The 24285-nt window shown below is 38.3% G+C and overlaps 2 protein-coding genes and 1 pseudogene across 8 annotated transcripts in view; 2 read left to right on the plus strand and 1 right to left on the minus strand.

The window, feature by feature from the left end:
• Positions 1-20293, minus strand: part of XKR9 (XK related 9) — a 52556-nt gene extending 32263 nt beyond the window's left edge. Inside the window, exons 1-3 of one of the 4 annotated variants that reach the window (XM_046022354.1) lie at positions 20086-20293; positions 16726-16805; positions 11228-11761 (exon numbers count right to left, since the gene is read on the minus strand). In XM_046022354.1, coding sequence (XP_045878310.1) covers positions 11228-11499 — 272 coding nt within the window. In that variant the 5' untranslated portion in view covers positions 11500-11761; positions 16726-16805; positions 20086-20293. Of the gene's footprint in view, positions 1-11227; positions 11762-16725; positions 16806-19132; positions 19359-20085 lie in introns of those variants that run through there. The other 3 variants (XM_046022364.1, XM_046022350.1, XM_046022373.1) reach the window with 3 other exon arrangements.
• LOC123952836 lies at positions 13134-13479 on the plus strand (annotated as a pseudogene).
• Positions 19534-24285, plus strand: part of LACTB2 (lactamase beta 2) — a 34604-nt gene continuing 29852 nt past the window's right edge. For all 4 annotated transcript variants that reach the window (XR_006820742.1, XR_006820748.1, XM_046022391.1 and 1 more), the window contains exon 1: positions 19534-19706. Coding sequence is in view for 2 of the 4 variants with exons in the window: in XM_046022391.1 (XP_045878347.1) it covers positions 19585-19706 (122 nt within the window). In the remaining 2 variants the exon portion in view is untranslated. The remainder of the gene's footprint in view (positions 19707-24285) is intronic.

A 24285-nucleotide genomic window follows, 5' to 3' on the forward strand; every position in this document is an offset into this window, starting at 1 on the left:
TTGCATTTCTACACACTAACAACAAACTAGCAGGAAGAGTAATTTTTCAAGAATCCCATTTAAAATCACACCAAATAGAATAAAATACCTTAATAAAATTTAGCCAAAGAGATAAACTTAACCTGTACTCTAAAAACTGTGAAGACATTGAAGAAAACACAATGGAAAGATATTCCATGCTTTTGGACTGGAAGAACAAATATTGTTAAAATGTCCACATTACCCAAGCAATCTAAAGATTCAATGCAAACCCTATCTTTTCACAGAACTAAAAGAAATAATCTTAAAATTTGTATGGAACCACAAAGGCTCCTGAATAGCCAAAGCATTAAGAAAAAAACAAAGTTGGAGGTACCACAATTTTTTTTCAAAAATAAAAAAACACAAAACAATAGAACAGATTAATGCAACCAGGAGTTGGTTCTTTGAAAGAATTAACAAAATTGATAAATGCAATTTATCAATAGCCAGACTTATCAAAAAGAAAAGATAAAGGATCTAAAGAAATAAAATCACAAATGAAAGAGGAGAGATCACAACCAACATCACAGAAATACATAAGGGAACTTTATGAGCAATTATATGCTAACAAATTGGGCAATCTGGAAGAAATAGATAAATTCCTAGAAACATATAAACTACTGAAACTGAAACAGAAAGAAATAGAAAAATTGAATAGACCCATAACCAGCAAAGAAATTGAATCAGCAATCAAAAATTTCCCAAAAAACAAGAACCCAGGGCTGGATGGCTTCCCAGGGGAATTCTACCCTACATTTAAGAATTAATGCCTATTCTTCTCAAGCTGTTCCAAAAGATAAAAGTGGAAGGAAAACTTCCAAATTTATCCTCTGAGGCCATCACTACCTTGATTCTGAGACCAGACAAAGACTCCACTAAAAAGGAGAATTACAGACCAGTATCCTGGATAAACATGGATGCAAAAACTCTCAACAAGATACCAGCTAACTGAATTACACAGTACATTAAAAGGATTATGATCATGACCAATGGGGATTTATCCTGGGCTGCAGGGGTGGTTCAATATCCACAAATCCATTAACATATCACACCACATTAATAAAAGAAAGGTAAGAAACATATGATCCTCTCTCAATAGATGCAGAGAAAACATCTGACAAAAGACAGTATCCTGGGCGCCTGGGTGGCTCAGTGGTTTAGGCCGCTGCCTTCGGCTCAGGTCATGATCTCAGGGTCCTGGGATCGAGTCCCGCATCGGGCTCTCTGCTCCATGAGGAGCCTGCTCCCCTCTCTCTCTCTGCCTGCCTCTCTGCCTACTTGTGATCTCTCTCTGTCAAATAAATAAATAAAATCTTTAAAAAAAAAAAAAAAGACAGTATCCTTTCTTGATAAAAACCCTCAAGAAAGTAAGGATAGAAGGAACATATCTTAACATCATAAAAGCCATATATGAAAGACCCACAGGTATGGGCGCCTGGGTGGTTCACTCAGCTGGGTGTATGCCTTCGGCTCAGGGCATGATCCTGGGGTCTGAGGACTGAGGACCACATGGGGCTCCCAGCTCAGCAGTGAGTCTACTTCTCCCTCAGCAGCACCCCCTGCTCATGCTCTTTCTCCTTCTTTCTCTCTCTCACTCAAAGAAAATATTTTCAAGAAAAAAGAAAAGGAATAAAGGAGGAAAGGAAGGAAGAAAGGGAAAAAGAAAGAAAGACCCACAGCTAATACTATTCTCAATGGGGAAAAACTTAGAGCCTTTCTCCTAAGGTCAGGAACATGACAGAGATGTCCAGTCTCACCATTGTTGTTCAATACTGCACTGGAAGTACAATAAAACTTTCACTCTTTGCAGATGACATGACACTCTACATAGAAGACCCAACAAAAAATTGTTAGAACTGATACAGGAATTCAGCAAAGTTGCAGGATATAAAATCAATGTACAAAAGTCTGTTGCATTTCCATACACCAATAATGAACCAACAGAAAGAGAAATCAAAGAATCAATCCCAATTACAATTGCACCAAAAACCAGAAGACAGCTAGGAATAAACCTAACCAAAAGAGTAAAAGATCTGTATGCTGAAAACTATAGAATACTTATGAAAGAAACTGAAGACACAAAGAAATGGAAAAACATTCTATGCTCCTGAAATGGAAGAACAAATATTGTTAAAATGTCTTTACTACTGAAAGCAATCTACATATTCAATGCAATCCTGATCAAAATAACACCACCAGCACTTTTCACAGAACCTTAACAAACAATCCTAAAATTTGTTTGGAACCAGAAAAGACTGCAAATCACTAAAGCAATACTGAAAAAGAAAAGCAAAGTGGGAAGCATCACAATTCCAGACTTCTATCTGTACTCCAAAGCTGTAATCATCAAGACAGTATGGTACTAGCAAAGCAGGAGGCATCACAATTCCAGACCTCAAGCTATATTTCAAAACTGTAATCATCAAGACAGTATGGAACAGGCACAAAAACAGACACATTGATAATGGAACAGAGTAGAGAGCCCAGAAATGGACCCTCAACTTTATGGTCAACTAATCTTTGACAAAGCAGGAAAGAATGTCCAATGGAGAAAAGACAGTCTTTTCAACAAATGGTATTAGGAAAACTGGACAGCTACATGCAGAAGAAAGAAACTGGACTACTTCCTTACACCATATACAAAAATAAATTCAAAATGGATGAAAGACCTAAATATAAGACAGGAAACCATCAAAATCCTAGAGGAGAAAACAGGCACCCAACCTCTATGACCTTGACTGCAGCAACTTCTTACTAGCACATCTCTGGAGCCAAGGGAAACAAAAGCAAAAATGAGTTATTGAGATTTCATCAAGATAAAAAGTGTCTGCACAGACACTTTTTATCTTGAAATCAACAGAATGAGATCAACAGAGGAAATCAACAGAACGAGAGAAGAGTTCTGCAAATGACTTATCTGATAATGGGCCAATATCCAGAATACATAAAGAATTCATCAAAGTCAATACCCCAAAAATAAACAATCTAGTTAAGAAATGGGCAGAAGACATGAACAAACATTTCTCCAAAGAAAACATACAAATCCCCAACAGACACATGAAAAAATGATCAACATCACTTATCATTAAGGAAATACAAATCAAAACCACAATGAGATACCACCTCACACTGGTCAGAAAGGCTAAAATTAATAACTCAGGAAACAACAGATGTTGGCAAGGATGCAGGGAAAAGAGGAACCCTTCTGCACTGTTGGTGGGAATGCAAACTGTTGCAGCTACTCTGGAAAACAGTATGAAGTTTCCTCAAAAAGGTAAAAATGGGAGGAGTCAAGATGGTGGAGAAGTAGCAGGCTGAGACGACATCAGGTAACAGGAGATTAGCTAGATAGCTTATCAAACCACTCCGAACACCTACAAATCCAACAGGAAATTGCAGAGAAGAGGAGCAGCAATTTTAGAAACAGAAAATCGACCACTTTCTGAAAGGTAGGACCAGCGGAGAAGTGAATCCAAAGCCATGGGAAGATAGACTGCGGGGGGAGGGGCCAGCTCCCAGCAAGTGGCAGAGCAATGGAGCACTAAATCAGGACTTTTAAAAGTCTGTTCCACTGAGGGACATCACTCCAGAGGCTAAACCGGGGTGAAGCCCACGCAGGGACAGCATGGCCCCAGGTCCCACGGGGTCACAGAAGAATCAAGGGTATCTGAGTGTCACAGAGCTCGCAGGTATTATAGCAGGGAACCCAGCTACAGATACAGAGTTGAGAAGTTAGCTCTCAACTCAAGGCTACCTTGAACTGTAATCCATGGCACAGGCCACTGCTCTGTGAGCGGGGTCCCCAGAAGATCCAGGGAGACCCCACCTGGAAGAGCTCAGGGATCTGTGGGGATCGGACTCCAGGTGGAGCTGTGTGCCAGAGACAGAGACGCTTGGTCACAGGCTGGGTGAGCTCAGAGTGCAGCCAGAGGCCAGGGAGACAGGAGTGATTGAGGGTTTTTCTCCAAGCGCGGCCAGAGGCCAGGGAGACGGGAGTGATTGAGAGTTTTCTCTGAGGGCGCATTGAGTAGTGGGACCACGAGCTCTCGGCTCCTCTGGGACAGAGATTAGAAGGCCGCCATTTTCATTCCAGTCCTCCGGAACTCTACGGAAAGTGTTCAGGGAGCAAAAGCTCCCAAAAGCGAACCCGAGCGGATTACTTAGCCTAGCCCCTGGGAAGGGCGGTGCAATTCTGCCTCAGGCAAAAACACTTGAGAATCACTACAACAGGGCCCTCCCCCAGAAGATCAACAAGAAATCCAGCCAAGACCAAGTTCACTTACCAAGGAGAACAGTGGAATTCCAGAGGAGGAGGAAGAAAAGCATGGAATTCATGGCTTTCTCCCCATGAATCTTTAGTCTTGCAAAGTTAAGTAATTTTTTTTAATTTTTTTCTCCTAATTTTTTTAACTTTTACCTTTCCCTCTTTTAATGTTTTTTAACTAGTTTATCTTAATACCTTTCATAAAAGAAAAATCTTTTTTGAACCTAACCCTACACCTAAATGAGCTGGAGAAAGAACAACAAAGAAAGCCTAAACCCAGCAGGAGAAGAGAAATAATAAAAATCAGAGCAGAAATCAATGAAATAGAAACCAAAAAAAACCAATAAAACAAATCAATGAAACTAGGAGCTGGTTCTTTGAAAGAATTAATAAGATTGATAAACCGCTGGCCAGACTTATCAAAAAGAAAAGAGAAAGGACCCAAATAAATAAAATCATGAATGAAAGAGGAAAGATCACAACCAACACCAAAGAAATACAAACAATTATAAGAACATACTATCAGCAACTCTACACCAACAAATTTGACAATCTGGAAGAAATGGATGCATTCCCAGAGACATATAAACTACCACAACTGAACCAGGAAGAAATAGAAAACCTGAACAGACACATAACCAATAAGGAGATTGAAACAGTCATCAAAAATCTCCAAACAAACAAAAGCCCAGGGCCAGACAGCTTCCCAGGGGAATTCTACCAAACATTTAAAGAAGAATTAATTCCATTCTCCTGAAACTGTTCCAAAAAATAGAAATGGAAGGAAAACTTCCAAACTCATTTTATGAGGCCAGCATCACCTTGATCCCAAAACCAGAAAGGATCCCATCAAAAAAGAGAATTATAGACCAATATCCTTGATGAACACAGATGGGAAAATTCTCACCAAAATACTAGCCAATAGGATCCAACAGTACATTAAAAGGATTATTCACCACGACCAAGTGGGATTTATTCCAGGGCTGCAAGGTGGGTTCAACATCCACAAATCAATCGATGTGATACATCAATAAAAGAAAGAACAAGAACCATATGATACTCTCAATAGATGCTGAAAAAGCATTTGACAAAGTACAGCATCCCTTCCTGATCAAAACTCTTCAAAGTGTAGGGATAGAGGGCACATACCTCAATATTACCAAAGCCATCTATGAAAAACCTACCACAAATATCATTCTCAATGGAGAAAAACTGAAAGCTTTTCCGTTAAGGTCAGGAACATTGCAGGGATGTCCATTATCACCACTGCTATTCAACATAGTACTAGAAGTCCTAGCCTCAGCAATCAGACAACAAAAAGAAATTAAGGGCATCCAAAGCAGCAAAGAAGTAGTCAAGCTATACTCTTTGCAGATGATATGATACTATATGTGAAAAACCCAAAAGATTCCATTCCAAATCTGCTAGAACTTGTACAGGAATTCAGTAAAGAGTCAGAATATAAAATCAATGCAGAGAAATCAGTTGCATTTCTTTACACCAACAAAACAGAAGAAAGAGAAATTTAGGAGTCAATTCCATTTACAATTGCACCCAAAACCATAAGATACCTAGGAATAAACCTTACCAAAGAGGCAAAGAATCTATACTCAGAAAACTATAAAGTACTCATGAAAGAAATTGAGGAAGACAAAGAAATGGAAAAATGTTCCATGCTCATGGATTGGAAGAACAAATATTGTGAAAATGTCTATGCTACCTAAAGCTATCTACACATTTAATGCCATCTCTATCAAAATCCCATCCATTTTTTTCAAAGAAATGGAACAAATTATCCTAAAATTTATATGCAACCAGAAAAGACCTCGAATAGCCAAAGGAATATTGAAAAAGAAAGCCAAAGTTGGTGGCATCACAATTCCAGGCTTCAAGATCTATTATAAAGCTGTCATCATCAAGACAGTATGGTACTGGCACAAAAACAGACACATACATCAATGCAACAGAATAGAGAGCCCAGAAATAGACCCTCAACTCTATGGTTAACTAATCTTCAACAAAGCAGGAAAGAAGGTCCAACGGAAAAAAGTCAGCCTCTTCAACAAATGATGTTGGGAAAATTGAACAGCCACATGCAGAAAAATAAAATTGGACCATTTCCTTACACCACACATGAAAATAGACTCAAAATGGATGAAGGACCTCAATGTGAGAAAGGAATCCATCAAATCCTTGAGGAGAACACAGACAGCAACCTCTTCAACCTCAGCCTCAGCAACTTCTTCCTAGGAACATCGCCAAAGGCAAGGGAAGCAAGGGAAAAAATGAACTATTGGGACTTCATCAAGATCAAAAGCTTTTGCACAGCAAAGGAAACAGTTAACAAAACCAAAAGACAACTGACAGAATGGGAGAAGATATTTGTAAACGACATATCAGATAAAGGGCTAGTATCCAAAATCTATAAGGAACTTAGCTTAGCAAACTCAACACCCAAAGAACAAAGAATCCAATCAAGAAATGGGTAGAGGACATGAACAGACATTTCTGCAAAGAAGACATCCAAATGGCCAACAGAAACATGAAAAAGTGTTCCACATCACTTGGCATTAGGGAAATACAAATCAAAACCACCTCAAGCCTGTTAGAATGGCTAAAATTAACAAGTCAGGAAAAGACAGATGCTGGCGAGGATGCGGAGAAATGGGAACCCTCCTACACTGCTGATGGGAATGCAAGCTGGTGCAACCACTCTAGAAAATAGCATGGAGGTTCCTCAAAAAGTTGAAAATAGAGCTATCTTACGACCCAGCAATTGCACTACTGAATATTTACCCTAAAGATACAAACATAGTGATCCAAAGGGGCACGTGCATCCAAATGTTTATAGCAGCGATATCCACAATAGCCAAACTATGGAAAGAACCTAGATGTCCATTAACAAATGAATGGATAAAGAAGAAATGGTATATATATACAATGGAATACTATGCAGCCATCAAAAGAAATGAAATCTTGCCATTTGCGACGATGTGGATGGAACTAGAGGGTATTACGTTTAGCGAAATAAGTCAATTGGAGAAAGACAACTATCATATGTTCTCCCTGATATGAGGAAGTGGAGATGCAATGTGGGGGGGTTAGGGGGTAGGAAAAGAATAAATGAAACAAGATGGGATTGGGAGGCAGACAAACCATAAGAGATTAATGTCACAAAACAAACTGAGGGTGGCCGGTGGGGTGGGGGGAGGGTTGGGGAGGGGGAGAGGGTGGTGGGGTTATGGACATTGGGGAGGGTATGTGCAATGGTGAGTGCTGTGAAGTGTGTAAACCTGGCAATTCACATACCTGTACCCCTGGGGCTAATAATACATTATTTGTTTATCTTTAAAAAATTAAAATTAAAAAAAAAAAAAAAGTAAAAATGGAACTACCCTACAACCCACCAATTGCACCACTAGTTATTTACCCAAAGGGTACAAAAATGCTGATTCAAAGGGGCACATGCACCCCAATGTTTATAGCAGCACTATCAACAATAGCCAAATTAGGGAAAGAGCCCAAACGTCCATTGACTGATGAATGGATAAAGAAGATGTGATGCGCACATTCATGCAAACAGACACACACATGCACGCATGTTTGTGCACGCACACTCACACACACACGCACACTCACACACACAGGAATATTACTGAGTCATCACAAAGAATGAAATCTTTCCATTTGCAGTGCATGGATGGAACTAGAGTGTATTATGCGAAGCAAAATAAGTCAGAGAAAGACAAGTATTATATGATTTCACTCACATGTGGAATTTAAGAAACCAAATAGATGAACATAGGGGAACGGAAAGAAAAATAAGATAAAAATAGAGAGGAAGGGAAACTATAAATGACTCTTAACTATAGAGAACAAACTGAGGGTTGCTGGAGGGAAAGTGAGTGAGGGAATGGGTTAAATGGGTGATGGGTATTAGGATGGCAATTCTGTGATGAGCACTAGATGTTACATATAAGTGATGAATCACTAACTTGTACTTCTGTAACTACATTATTTGTTAAACAATCTGAATTTAAATTAAAAAATAATAAAATTAAATTAAAATTAAAAAATTAAATAAAATTCAAGAGGTTGGATGGAATAACATTTTGGCCACAATGAAAGTACTAGTGAAATAAAGAGTTATGAAAAATTTTCACAGAATGTACCACACAGAGTCCAAAAATAAAAATTCAAAACACCTAACATGCAACACTCATATTAGATAGTGTGAGATCTAACTTACATTTGCTTGGAGTCCCAGAAGGAAATGCAGTACAAAAAACATTAGAAAAGATAATGGCTGAGGATTGTACAAGACTAATGGAAGATAATAATCCACAGAATTAAGGCCAGCAAATCCCAAGTAAAAAAAGAAAAAAAAATCTACACCTAGATATATCAGAAACTTAGAAACCCAAAAAGATAAAATACTTTTTGGGGCACCTGGGTGGCTCAGTGGGTTAAAGCCTCTGCCTTCGGCTCAGGTCATGATCCCAGAATCCTGGGATCGAGCCCCGCATCGGGCTCTCTGCTCAGCAGGGAGCCTGCTTCCCCCTCTCTCTCTGCCTGCCTCTCTGCCCACTTGTGATCTCTGTCTGTCAAATAAATAAATAAATAATCTTTAAAAAAAAAAAAAAGATAAAATACTTTTTAAAGAATAGCAGTGGGCACCTGGGTGGCTCAGTTGGTTAAGCGTCTGCCTTCAGTTCAGGTCATGATCCCAGGATCCTGGGGCTAAGTCCTGCACTGGGCTCCCTGTTCAGCAGGGAGTCTGCGTCTCCCTCTACTCTTCCCTCTTGCTCATGATCTCTCACTCTCCGTCTGTCTCTCTCTAATAATCTTTTTAAAAAATTAACATTTTTAAATTTTTTAAAAAACAAAAGAACAGCAATAAAACTGGTATCTAATTCCTGAAAAGCAACAACAGAAACCAAGAGATTTATATGCAGAGACTATAATATGCAGAGATAAAATAACTACATATTAGAATTCTATAGTCACTAAAATATCTCTCAAGAAAGATGGTAGTTAAAATAGCCCAAATTCAAAATCTAACTGTAACAACAAAAAAAATTATCCATCTAATATTTGTCTTTATTTTTCTCTTTATTATATATATTGCTTTTAACAGAATTAAATGCCTTAAGATAATAATGAAAAGGTCAAATGAAATTAGACATTTGGAAAATCATAGAATTCTCAGGACTTAATTAGATTCCTAATTTAGCCTATAAAATAACAAGATGATTCCTTTTTTTTAATTTTATTTATCTGTCAGAGAGAGAGGGAGAGAGAGAGAACACAAGCAGGGGGAGCGGCAAGCAGAGGGAGAAGCAGGCGCCCTGCTGAACAAGGAGCCCGACATGGGACTCAATCCCAGGACCCTGGGATCATAAGCTGAGCTGAAGGCAGATGTTTAACAACTAAGCCATTCAGGTGTCCTCAAACAAGATGATTCTTAAAATTACTTTTAGTTCTGCATATGATTCTACCTAATTAACCATATGGCTACTGCAATTATTACAATAAAAATTTCATATAGTTATATCAATGGTATAAGAAACTTAAAAAATTAAGTGATCTAACAGAGTTGCATGTGATAAACTATATTTATATAATCAGGATTGGAATACAAAAAAGAAGATAAAAGATTCATAAGACACAGAAATGAGGGGCGCCTGGGTGGCTCAGTGGGTTAAAGTCTCTGCCTTTGGCTCAGGTCATGGTCCCAGGGTCCTGGGATCCAGCCCCGCATCGGGCTCTCTGCTCTGCAGGGAGACTGCATCCTCCTCTCTCTCTGCCTGCCTCTCTGCCTAGTTGTGATTTCTCTCTGTCAAATAAATAAAATATTAAAAAAAAGAAATGAGTCATCCCCCCCACAAAAAGTGAGTACATATCAGAAAAAGTAACTTAATTCGAAGGGGCACGTGCACCCCAATGTTTATAGCAGCAATGTCCACAATAGCCAAACTATGTAAAGAGCCCAAATGTCCATCAACAGATGAATAAAGAAAGAAGATGTGGTATGTGTGTGTGTATATATATATATATATATACACACACACACACATATAGATACATATAGATATATACAAATACTACTCAGCCATCAAAAAAATTAAATCTTGCATTTACAGCAATGTGGCTGGTACTAGACAGTATTATGCCAAGCAAAATAAGTCAACCAGAGAAAGACAATAATCATATGATCTCACTCATATTTGAAATTTAAGAGAAAAAAAACAGGATTGCTGGGGGAAAGGAGGGAAGAATAAAACAAGACAAAGTCAGAGAGGGAGACAAACCATAAGAGACTCTTAACCATAGGAAACAAACTGAGGGTTGCTGGAGGGGAGGGGGCTAAGGGAATAGGGTAACAGGGTGATGGACATTAAGGAGGACACATGATGTAATGAGCACTGGGTATTATATAAGACTGATGAATCACTGAACTCTACCTCTGAAACTAATAATACACTATATATTAATTGAATTGAAATTTAAGAAAACATCCCTTTTAAGATTTTGAGAGAGAGAACACACACGCGCACACACACACACGCTCATGTGTGCACATACACAAGCAGGAGAAGGCGGGGAGGAGACAGGAGAGCAGCAGATGCCACGCTGAACCAAGCCTGACACAGGACTGGATCCCACAATCCTGAGATCATGACCGGAACTGAAATCAAGAGCTGAATGCTTAACCAACTGAGCCACTCAGGTGTCCCAAGGTAAATTAAAACATTCTATTAATGAACCTAGAAAATTCTAACTGTAGCAATGACTCATATAACCACTGATAGTGAGGAGCAAGTGACCTTTGTGCTACATGCAAGTAGGAGAACTTTGTACATTTGAATACCCAAACACAGAAAGGTAGTTTCTTTTTACATAAAAGAAAAATAATGTTAATGATCAAAAGTGTGTGCTCACCTTGTAAAAACTCCTCCTTGCAAGCAATGAAGTAGAAGAAAACAGTGCTGACTTTCTTGGCCTGCTTTCTTTAAATCAGCCTTGAACCAAGAGTAACTAAAACACTGCACCACAAGTGTTCCAAAGAGCATAACGCTTACTGTTAAAATACCAAAAACATTTCGTCCTTCATAGAAAAACCTGACAGATACCCAAATGTCCACAATTAAATCAGTTATATAGATTATAATGCCAAGAACTGACAACATAAAGTGCAATTTAGTGTATTTCATTATGAATCACTAGAGCTCTTGGTTATCTATTTTCTTCTCTCATACAAAAAAAAAAGAAAAAAATTATATTAGTGCATCTGTTAGTAGCACTGAATTTTAATTTCTACTCCTTAAATTTATTCAAAAGAATAAATACTATGAAATTGAAACACTAAAACCAAAGTGAGTAATTTTCTTTTCTAAATCTCCTATCCAGGTCCAATGTTACAAGGCTTTATTCAATCTTCTGTTTTTCAGTGATCTTCATTACAGATGACAACACCTAAAATGAAAAATATATAAAAGATTCTAAAAATCTTGACTGTAATATTAAAAACCCTAGGCCATGATTTTATCAAACCTCTATTTTTCTAGAAATAATAAATTATGACTAAATATGGTTCTTATAATAGTTTTGGGGGAAAAAAAGCCTCAGAAATATACTTATTAGTTGAAAACTTCCTGACAACTTCTCTTTTAAAAACCATAATCTACTAACAAAGATATTTATCATAGGTCCATCTACAGTAGCAAAAAATTAGAAACAATCTGTGTCAACATAAGAAATCAGTAAATAATGGTAGATTCACAAAATGGAATACTACAAAGCTACTAAAAAATATTTAACAAAGGTGCAATAGCTGTGAAAATTCTTAATACAGTTTTTAAATGTTAATTCCAATTAACATACAGTGTGAAGTTACTTTCAGGTGTACAATATAGTGATTCAGCAACTCCATACAACACCCAGTGCTCATCACAGTGCACTCCTCAATCCCCATTACCTATTTCACCCACCCACCAGCCACCCTCCCTCCAGTAACCATCAGTGTGTTCTCTATGGTTAACTTAATACGTTTTTGATTCAGCAATTCCATCTAAGAATCAAGCATAGGGAAAATGTCACAAATGTGCACAAATATATATACTATTTGCAAAACCTTCTTTATAATAGCCAAAGGTTGAAAACTGCCTAAATGACAAATGAGACCTAGTTCAATAAATTATGGTACACCAGAGTAAAAAATACACCACACAACCTTTAAAAAGAATGAAGTTTTGTATAAACTGGCCTCAGAAGATCTCCAAGACATATAAAGTGGGAAAAAAAAATGCCAGAAAGATAAATACAGCATTTATGGGTTTTTAATTATATACAGAGAGAGGAAGGAAGTTGGAAGTGGAAAGCAAATGCAACTTCAATCCTATAATTAATTATTCTTTTATATTGCTGGAATTTTTTATAAAAGACATGTACCCATATATTACTTACATAATCTCTTAAAATGAAAACAATAGTAAATGATACTTTTAGAGAATTCCAATGACTGGACAAATGTTAGCTAACATTTACTTAGCACTGTGTGCCTGGTATTAAACTAAGCCTTATACATAGAATCCTCCATTTAAATCTTACATCAAAATTTGGAAACAGGTATTACTATTGTGATCCCTATTTTATAAATGTGGGCTGAATGCAATCTACAGACAAGATCTGTCTGACGTGGCAACTGCTCCCACATTTCCTGGGGTACTTGTGTCTGGGCCCTTTGTACCTGCCAGTGGTGCTTTCTGGTAGAGGTATGGCATTGATGGCTGCAGCCTCTGGGCTGGGATAAACCTCACAGTGGATGCAGGGGCGCCAAGCCAGAGCTATGGGCAGTGTAGTAGTAGCAAATGGACTGACCATTACTGCTGCGGGATTTGCAGGCTATTATGTTTTGCAAGCCACAAAGCATATAGAGCTTCAAGCAAAACAAGTTTTCAAAGTCTACCAAAATCTACCTTCAGTGGCAGCTATTACAGAGGTGGGTTTGAACACAAAGTGCCAAAACAAGAGGCAGCATTAACAGCAGGTGTAAGCTCTACTACCAATAAAGGAAAAGAGATGCTCTTCTACAAATTGTGCTTTTTAATCACCCTAACAAGGGAGGATCTCCTTATACAGCAGGAAAAATCAATGAAGCTAAAGATTTACTACAAGGTCAAGATAAAAAGTGAAGTAAAAGTGCAATGAGTTTTAAGTTCTTACTAGTTTATGTTTAGAAGTACTAGCTTTTTATAATAAAATGTCTCACAGCTAAAAAAAAGTTCTATTCAACAATGTTTTTTTAATTTTCCTAATTGCCAATGTTTCATGTAAAAATACAGATTTTTCACTGCTATCAAAAAACTGAAAGATCTGTTACAATAGACTGACCTTTCTTCATGAGCTGTGGATGCCCTAGGTGGGGCATGTTCTCTCAAGTTCACCACAGTAGCCCACCACCCCATTTCAGTCATTTCAGCAGCTGGGTCTCAATGACAATAAAGCTACCTACTAGCTGTGTCCTCAAACATGTTCTTTTACCCTTTTACCTCCCTATGCCTTATTTTCTTTCACTTGAAATATGGAAAAAATAATGGCATATAGTTCATAGGGCTGTGGTGAAGACTAAGAAAGAGGATATATGTAATACATATAAATTTCTAGGAAAGTACTTGGCAACAGAACTCAGTAAATGTTAGTTACCATTATTACCTTGCCTTCCTGATCTCTAAAAGCATCTGAGTTTGCAAACTTTGACTTCACATTAAAGAATGTTAAGTAAAAAAATAAAAATAAAAAAAATACTATGACATGATTGCAAAGCTTTGAAAATACAAAAAAAAAAAATTATATGACTGGAGGAATACAAAAATGTTAACAGTAGTTTTACCGGGGGAATTAATGGTATTATAAATGAATTTTTTTCCTCTTCTTCTTCTTTTCTATATGTATGAACTGAATGGTTTCCCTCCAAAGTTCTTACGAAATACTAACCATCAATGTGACTGTACTTAGAGATGGGCCTCTAAGGAGGTAATTGAGATTAAAAGGAGTAATAAGGACAGGGCCCTAATCCAATTGGGCTGATGTCCTTATAAAAAGAAGAGACAACAGAGACCTCCCCCCTACACACACTCCACTCCCATACATACACAGGAAAGGCCACATGAGTATGCAGCTAGGAAGCAATCATCTGCAACCCAAAGTAAGAGGCCTCACAAGAAACCAACCCTGCTGGCACCTTGATACTGGACTACTAGTCTCCGGAACTGTGGAAAAATAAATCTCTGTTGTTTAAGTCACAAAGTCTGTTATTTTTGTTTAAGTCACAAAGTCACAAAGTCTAGTTATTCTGTTACGGCAGCCCAAGTAGACTAACACCCTACATGTTCTATAAAGAATGCTTATCACTTTAAAAACCAGGAGGTGAAAATGTTACTGAAAACACACACCAGCTAATACTTAGGGTTCTTATCATTTTGCCACTTATAAGATTTTGTTTAAAGTTTTCAAAATAAAACTAAAATGTATTTCACTCTTCTTAATGAAAAACAAAAAAAAATTCACTATCACTAGTTTCCCTGACAAGAATGCTGTGGCCAATAGGATGGAAAACAATAATTTTAAAATCTGAGTTTTCCCAAATGAGCAGACCATGAATTTCCATATGGTAAGTTTCTTATCTTAAAATGAAAGACATAAGTATGGAGTTTAGAAGGATGAGATTTAATCAGAAAGTTCTGTTCAACTGAATTAAAATACTTACTTAGAACCTACCATGTGCTCTTCTAGGCTTTGGGGATATAACAAATGACAAAAGAAACAAACAAAAAAAATCCCTGCCCTTGTGGAATTTACATCTGAACAGAGAAAGATAGTCAATTAACAATAAAAATAATAAGTAATATTATTTATTAAATAAATAAATGAATATTATATTGGAAGGTGGTAAGTGCTATGGAAAAAACACAAACCTTGGTGCTGGAAATAGAGATGGGCACAACATGAGTTGTAATTTTAATTAGAATGGTCAGGACAGAGAGTACCTGGTCAGCTAAGTGTCTGGCTCCTGATCTCAGCTCAGGTCTTGAACAGTCAGGACAGGCCTCACGGAGAAGATGGCATGTAAGTAATGAAATTAGTCATGTGACTAATTTCATGTGGAAAAGTGTTCCAGGTGGAAAGAACAACTAGTTTGAAAATCTAATGTACCAGACTTCAAATATGTCCTCCAGAAACAAAAGTTCCACAAAATATTGGCAAATTCCTTACCATGGTTATACTGGATGTGTTTAATGTGCATCCAGTCCTGCTCTAGTATTCTAAAAAATGTGACTTCTTAAGCTTCACTATGTAGGGAGAAAAAGAATACCACATATATAATGGAAAAATAGTAATAACTGTAGCTATTATCACTCAGTATCTACTCAGTGTCTCGAGTACTATACATACATTTACTTTACTCCTCACAAATCTCTTTGGGAAGAGTATTATTGGCGAAAACACTGAGACTTAGAGATGTTGGGTATTTAGATGAGTTATCTCTAATGAGAAAATCATTTTAATGTAGATAATTTCCTTAACATTACAGATTTTAATACCTAAGCACTCCACGTGTACATTTCTTAACCACTCTCCCCACAAAGAGTTTCCTTTACCCGGCCATGGATATGGAAAATACTAGCAGTTTTGAAAAAAATTTTACAAGACAAGAAAAATACTTTCTAAGAAACACAGAAACTCCATTATTAGCAAAACATTTTCAACAGCTAATGTGACGTGTCAACGTCTCTATTCCTAATTTAATCAGGCAGAGCATAATGCCAACCAAAAAGAAAACTACAGGGGCGCCTGGGTAGCTCAGTGGGTTAAGCCGCTGCCTTCAGCTCAGGTCATGATCTCAGGGTCCTGGGATCGAGTTCCGCATCTGGCTCTCTGCTCAGCGGAGAGCCTGCTTCCCTTCCTCTCTCTCTGCCTGCCTCTCTTGTGATTTCTCTCTGTCAAATAAATAAAATCTTTAAAAAAAAAAAAAAAGAAAAAAGAAAACTACAAAGCAAGGAAATAAATATAGCAGCTCTCAAAAAGAAAGCCCTCACCTCCTTCAATAACCACATAGTGACTTAACTTGTATGAAGACTAGTTCATCTCTATCCCTACAGTTAATCACTTTTTCCAATTATTACCTTAGAAGAAATAATACCACCTATAAAATTTGACTTTACAGAGAATTCGTGACACTTGCTGACTTACTAGGACAGTTTCAATCCAATTTCATTCAGAGGTCAACTCAGCTATGTGGCTAACTGGCTGCCAGCCAAAATACATGACCTTTGCTCACTGTACATGATCTCTTTGTAATAAGGCATATGTTTGAAGAAGTAAAAACTAGAATACTTTCATTTGTCAACCAAATTCAACCATATAAAATAAAGACTTACTTGTCAAGTATAAAAAGCCTTCTTTAACTCAAAGTCTCTCCTGGAAAATCTTCATCATGGGAATCTTTATTTCTTGTTCACTGAAAACGAGTACCATTAAAGGGCGTGTAAACCTTTCAGCATGAATACTAAAATGAAACTGAAGTCATCTGTTAGTCATATGTGGGATTTTTTTCATCTAGTGATAAGAGAGTTTGTATCATTGCAACTACAGTACACCCCTTTGTAATTGTCACATTGGGAGAAGGAATAACATGGCTCCTCTCACAGGCTGACTAGGTTACAAGGTTTTACTGTATTCAAAATTTAAGTTTTAAGAAAATACAATTTACCTCACAGAATATCCAAGTAGACAAGTGTTTGAAAAGGAAGGAGAGATATACTTACATTTGAAGTACTCTGATAAAGAATTCACAAAGTATTTTTTTAACTTAGTCTTACCTTTTTCAAACTGTACACCTTAAAACCTGTGTCCCAAGGATATGATTATTGGTTTCCCAAAATAAATACTACAGTTATTCTATTTCCAAGCCTTTTCTCAGGATTATTTACTGTCCAGAATGCCTTTCCTACCTCCATCTACCTGATGAGGTTACATCAGTCCTTTAAGGATCAGCTCAAAACCCTACCACCTTTAAGCTTTCCCAGATCTTCCCAATTTGAGTCTCCTTCTTCCTCCTTGCAATCCTGTCACTTCAACTATACTTCTCTAAGATTTACTCAGATATGCTTTAAAATAAGATAATGTATGTCTCCTTCCTGGTAATAAGCCTCTAGAAAGCTAACTATAATTTTAACACCCTCCCATATGTCTACAATAATACTATGCATACTGTAGGAAATGATAAATGATTATAAATGTAACTGAACAGAATATAAAGTCTTTGGGTTTTTTGTTTTGTTTTTTGGTGGGCAGGAAAGCAAAGTTTATTGAGTTTTATTGGGTACAATGCTCCCGAAGAGGGCAGGGACCCAGGAAGGTTGCCCAAAATCATTCTTATTTCTTGGAGAAGAGCTTAAACTTCAAGTCACATACTAAACATATCCACAAAGACAATTTTGTAGTAGCAGCCTAGATCTCTAAGTTCAATCCATATTTACCCAACAGTCTATAGATTTCTTTACCAGGATATCCCACAATCATCCAATTTTAATTTGTCTAAACCAAGTTAACTACCCAAACTCTATTCCCCTTCTTTGGCTGGTAGCTCCTTGTATGACTCAACTGAAGTCACTTGAGTTTTAAATTATTTGTTAAGTCCATTTGGCAGATGGAAGACTGTGGCAATGAATTAAAAGCAAAAGAGATGGAAGCCACAAGGGAAATTCTATTTTAAAACAAAAAGCCAAGGGGTAAAAAAAAAAAAAAAAAAAAATGGAACTGCCCACCAGTCCCAGAAATTGCTGTTTCACCCTCTTCCCAAAGGTTTGTTGAATTTCCAGCACAAGGTTTTTCAAAAGAAAAAATGGAGGTAGCTTCCTGACTGAATAGCCATTAAGAGACTACAAATAAATAAAACTGGGGAGTTGAAAGTAACTGATGTGGGGAATTTTGATGGTTCTTCCAAACATTTTTTTAAAGGGCATATTGCCCTTTCAGCAAGGTTTTTGAAACACTTTTCCATTACAAGCACATCTTTGAGACACAAGGCAAAGAAATCTGTCACCCACAAAATAGGTGTGTCTTTCAAGAAATCCATAATATTAAGCGATTTGTAAAACAAATACTGTAAAATAGTAGTCTCTTCTTCAGAAACACCTGCAAAAAAAGTGTTAAAATGTGTTTCCTAAATTTTATAACCACAAGCATCTAATGTGTCGCTCTCCTACGTGTTTTGAGAAAGACAAGTTGGGACAGTGGATATGGGACAGAGGATATGGGACAGAGGTATGTACCTCTTTTGCAGTAGCTTACATACAACTATCATAACTCAATGAAACGGATTGTAGAATCTGCGCATTTCCTTTTAAGTAAATCGTAACTCAATTTTTTTTAATAGGAAGGAGTGGTTAATACTGGGATAGTCCATGCTTAGCAGATTAGAAAAGGGCTCCTCAAAGCGAAAACTGGACGGAACTCAAGGCCCAGCTAGGTCTCTGGGCAGGAACACGGCCCAAGGATAAAGCGCCAAGCTCCTTGAATCTAACGAGAGGGGGACAAGTGTTGGGGCAAGACAGCCAGGAACAAGGCTTCAGACCCTGAGCTGGGTTCACACAGCTAGCACCCTGCCAAGTCTCCGAATCCCCGTTTCATTTGTAGAACAAACATAAAAACAGTGCCTTCCTCCTCGTGGCCTTATGAGAATTAAATGAGATAGTGTTTAGAAAAAGAACTTAGCGTGGCAGTAAGCACTAAGTAAATACTAGTTGCCCCTATTTATTATAAAAAAACAAACAGGTTTCTTACCTCACACACAAAACACACGCACATCGCCATTGCCTAAAAATAAGAAGCCCTCCTTCCCAGAATTTAGTGCTCCGCAACTAACCCCAAATCGGCCTGCCCTGTGCTCCACAAGACTTCCCAGGTTAAAATGTCTGTCGTCCACTGGGATGAACTCGCCACAAATTGCTCTGAAACCACGCCGTGACGAGGAACGGCGCGCGGGCAGCCGAACGCAACCTCGCCTCGAGACGCCTCACGCCTCGCGCCCTGGACGGCGCTCCCGCCTCCGCCTACGGAGCCGGGCAGCGTCAGGTGACCTCTGGCCCCGCCCCCAGCACAGCTGGTGATTTCCCCTCCGCCTGCTCGCGCTACGTCAGGCGACAGCTGGCTCCGCCCTACCACCTCCCCCGCATCCACCTACTGTCCGCTTCCGCGTTCCAGTAGTTGCGCCGCCGCGGGCTGCAGCACCGGAAATGTCGGCTGTTTTGCAGCGCATCGAACGGCTCTCCAGCCGGGTGGTGCGCATCCTGGGCTGTAACCCGGGACCCATGACCCTGCAGGGCACCAACACCTACTTGGTAGGGATCGGCACCAGGTAAACGTCCCTATTCCTCTCTAACAAACGTCCCGGCCTGCGGGAAGCACAGAGCTGAGGCTGGAACGACTGCTCGGCGAAGGCGGAGAGGCTGTGCGCCCCTGCAACCTGGAGCTCAGTGTCCAGTCTGGTCCAGGCAGCCGCACCCAGGACCACCTTCCGACGCCCGCATTCCAGGCCTCCCCCAAATCACTGCAATACCGGCTGGTAACCTACCTTAGAAATGACTAATGAGGGTGAAATAGAAAAATTAAAACTACCTGCTTTTGAAACCCAGTGGGCTTTGCCTAATATTGAATGCCAGGGTGAGTGTAATAAGCTGTTGAGAAATTAGGATCGCCTGGCGTTAAAAATCCAAGAAAGCATTTACTTTGCTCACCTTCTGACTTTTCACTCGTGTTTTGCTCGAGTATAACTTGCCCTTCACAGAAGTGATTAATTGTGCTGAGGCCTTTTTCTTAACTAAGCGGCAGAGGGCGGGATTTTCTTGCTTCCAAATTGCTGGAGTCTGAAACACCAAAGAGCCCCGTAGTTCTGGGAAAAGAGAAGCAGACTGATTTTGGTTTTCGTTACTATTGTGTAGCCTCATTTAAGTTACTTTGCATATGGAATAACCTATATGTATTTCTAAGATTCTTCTCTTGTTCAGCTGCATTGTTTTAGTGTAATTTTGCCTAAGTGGTGAGATACGGTGTACTTCACAAATGTGCATAAACAAAATTTTATATGCTTCGTCTTTAGTATACCCTAGGTAATACAAAATAAAAATAAAATACAGTTCCCCTTAAGCAAGAATTTAATTGTATATTTCAAGAATTTGCTTAAATTCTTAAGCAAGAATTTAATTGTATATTTCAATGTTAAAATTAACATAACTGATTTCTAAAAAACAGTTTAATAGTAATTGGAGTTTCCATTTGAAGTATCTACTGGATTTGCCTTTTTCCAGTAAATCAGAATTTTAGATGGAGCAGAATGAAGGAACTAGAAGTACTGAAGTCAGACAGGCAGAAGTTAGGTTCAGAAGAAACAAGGCAGGGTCCAGTAGGTACAGGAGCTTTAGGCAGCCTCCAGAATCTAGGACAATAGAGAATTCAGTGAAAAAAAAATACTTTATATCTTTAGTAGAGTCGTCTTGTCTGGGACTCCCTCACCCCAGAAGTCCATAGGCATTCTCTTCTCTCTTCAGTGTGTCATGTTAAACTAGTTCTAACATCAGTACCTATTCTAAAAATTGACTATAATCAAAATTGCCCTAAAAAGTCTCTTAGGAGGCACTGTGTTAGAGATCTTGTACAATCACAATAAGTTTGGTGCAGCCTTTTTCTTCCAGCAATAAAGCAGATGGCTGATTCTGTTTGAAAACCAGATGAAGAAGTTGGCTTGCATTTAGGGGCCATGTTGTATGAAAAATACATACTGTTATCTTTAAACACTAGAACCACATTCAGTGTAGCAAAGTGCTTGTGCTAAAAAGAGACATAAAGAACCTGAAAGTAACTGAGAGAAGACATTCATGGTCTCCCACTTTACACTGCTTCCACTACCACACATAAAGTCATGGGGTGGAATGGCCAGTGGAATCACTCATATATGATATATATATATATGATGAATCCATATAATCGAGCTAGAATAAGTTAGTGTGTAGATAATGCTACTCTACTGTATAAAGTGGAAGTCAGGTGGCAAGCGATGAATACTAATTGGGTTCAAGTAAGAGGTTCAGATATTGGTATCCACCTGTCTGCACAATACTGTTCTGAGATCACAGGTAGCTCCTATATCACTAAATCCAATGGCACTTTTCCATTCCCATTCTATTTGAACTTCAGTATCTTTTGACACTGTTGACCATTCCCTCCTTAATTTGCTAATGCCACATTCTCCTGGTTTCCTTTTACCTCTCTGGCTGTTCTTTCTCAATCTCCTTCATGGAATCCCCCTCTTTACCAGATCTTTAAGTGTGTGAATTCCTTAAGATGTAATCTCAGTCTCTCCTGTTCTCATCTATATTCCCTACCTAGGTGATCTTACCAACTTCCTTGGTGTCAAATGAATTTCCCTAAATGCATTTAGGGAATGCCAAATGAATTTCCAAATGAAATTTGGATTTCAAATGAATTTTCCCTAAAGCATTACTAAACCTAGTGTGATGCCTAGTGTATAGTACTCAGTAACATTTGAATGGATAAATAATAGCCAGATCTTCTGAAGAGTATTTCCATGTTCCTCTTCTGCTCAAGAAACTCTAAAAGCTGCAGTTTTAACCTTTATTACCAAAATTGTAACTTCCTGGAGGGCAAATAGTTCATCTTTTAATAGGGAAAGGCAATCTAATGTAGTAATTAGAGTTAAGACTCTGTACTCTTGTCACCTAAATCCAAACCCTAGCTTATGACTTCCGACAAGGCAATTGATTCTCTAAGCTTCAGATTCTTTATCTGTACACTGAGAATTGAATAGCATCCACTTCAAAGGATGTTATGAAGATTCAGTGAAATTTAAATGAAAAATAGAATCAAAAGTACTTAACAAATCCTAGCATGTGGAAAGCATACTATTATGTTAGCTACTATTATCACTTCTTCCATCATAGCATCCAGACAACACTAGGTTCATGGTAGGTGCTCAGAAAATACCTAATGATTTGCATCTTATAACAACCATAACATAGTATCTTTTTTTTTAATATTTTTATTTATTTGACAGACATAGGTTACAAGTAGGCAGAGAGAGAAGGAGGGGAAGCAGGCTCCCCACTGAGCAGAGAGCCCGATGCGGGGCTCGATCCCAGGACCCTGGGATCATGACCTGAGCTGAAGGCAGAGGCCTTAACCCACTGAGCCACCCAGGTGCCCCCATAACATAGTATCTTGTACATGGTAATCATTCATTAGAATTTGAACTAAACTTATTCAACATATATATATTGAGTGCTTACTTTGTGGCCAGGACTGTTCTACATTACTAGGGGTACATCAACAAACAATAATTCATTCATAGTAACTCAGACCTAATTTTATCATCTCTTCTCTTCCTCCTCTACCAGAATCAGGGGTTCTTAACTGGAACTCTATGGTGCTAAAAACAATATAGTTCAGGGAGTCTCACCTTAGCGGGGTGGGGTGGGGAGGGGGAGCAGAATTATGCCATTATTAAAATACCTCAAACTGAAAATTAGCCTTTATTCAATTATGAATATGGACAACCATAGTAGTAGTAGCAGTACCTATGATTTTTTTCTCTAATATTTTCATTGCATATTATAGTCGTGATAGATATCTCAAAATTGTATGTGTATTCATCTCCATTTAGAAATTATGATCATTGGGGCACCTGGGTGGCTCAATGGTTAAGCATCTGCTGGGCTCCCTGCTCAGCTCAGCGGGGAGTCTACTTCTCCCTCTCCCTCTGCCTGCTGCTCTGCCTACTTGTGCGTGCATGCACACACGCTCCTTCTCTCTCTCTCAACAATAAATAAACTCTTTTTAAAAAAGAAAAGTTATGATTAGTCTAAGTCTTGGTGCTGATCTTGTTACTTTATATGGTAGTAAAGAAGCACATGTAACACTATAGCATAATTTTTTTTAAATTTTGATAACTATTTCAATAGAACTGGTTTATTTTGTAATCTTACATGTTTTATTTTATACACTCCAAAAAAATTATTCTGAGACTAGTCCATGGGCCACACTGCCAAAGGGGCCCAAAACATGAAAAAGGTTAAGAACCCATTACCTAAAGTTGTCCATCAAAACCTACTGGAGTATTCCCCATATCCAAAGAAAATGCACATTGCAGTTAGAAAGGTGTGGGTTCCAATGTATCCTGTGCTGGAATTCGTGAGTCTAGGCAAGTTACGATATTACATATACGTCTGACATGTCAAGGCCTCAGTTTTCTCATCTGTACAATGAGAATAAAATTTTGGGATTGTTTTGATGATTAAATAAAATGAAAGAAAGCCACTACCTTACTGATTCATCCAGCAAACATTTACTATCAAGTACATGCCACCATCTAGATCCTGGCAAAATCAGACCAGGTTCCTCCCCTCATGGAACTTAAATCTGTAGGCTGTGGGAAGGTGTGGAGATAGGCAAAATTAATAAACAAGTAAATATATAATATGTCACATGGTAATAAGTGCTATGAAGAAAAAGCAAGGAAAGATGGCTGGTAGCGTCATCAAAATTCATCATAACCCAAACCATATTTATCTCAAATTTGCTCCCTCCAGTGTTTATAGTCTTAATTAATCTCATACCAGTCATCTTACCTAGAAACCTCAAAATCATTAATTTTCTCCCTTCCCTTCCAAATCCAGTTGTTTAAAAAAAAATCCTGTTGACTGTGCCTCCTAAATGTTTTTTAACCACTACCTCCATATATTTCCACTGCCTACAGAACCTCATAATGCATTCATGGGCCAGTATATCCATCTAGTTTCCCTTTCTCCAGAAGGGACAGTTATAACTCTATGTACTTGTAAAGTAGAGCCATTGCTCTGTGGAACTTACGGTGTAGATAAAAGCCTGTGGATCACAAGGCCACTGTCCCCACCTCCACCCTGACT

Source organism: Meles meles, chromosome 1 (assembly GCF_922984935.1).
Source record: "Meles meles chromosome 1, mMelMel3.1 paternal haplotype, whole genome shotgun sequence".
NCBI lineage: Eukaryota > Metazoa > Chordata > Mammalia > Carnivora > Mustelidae > Meles > Meles meles.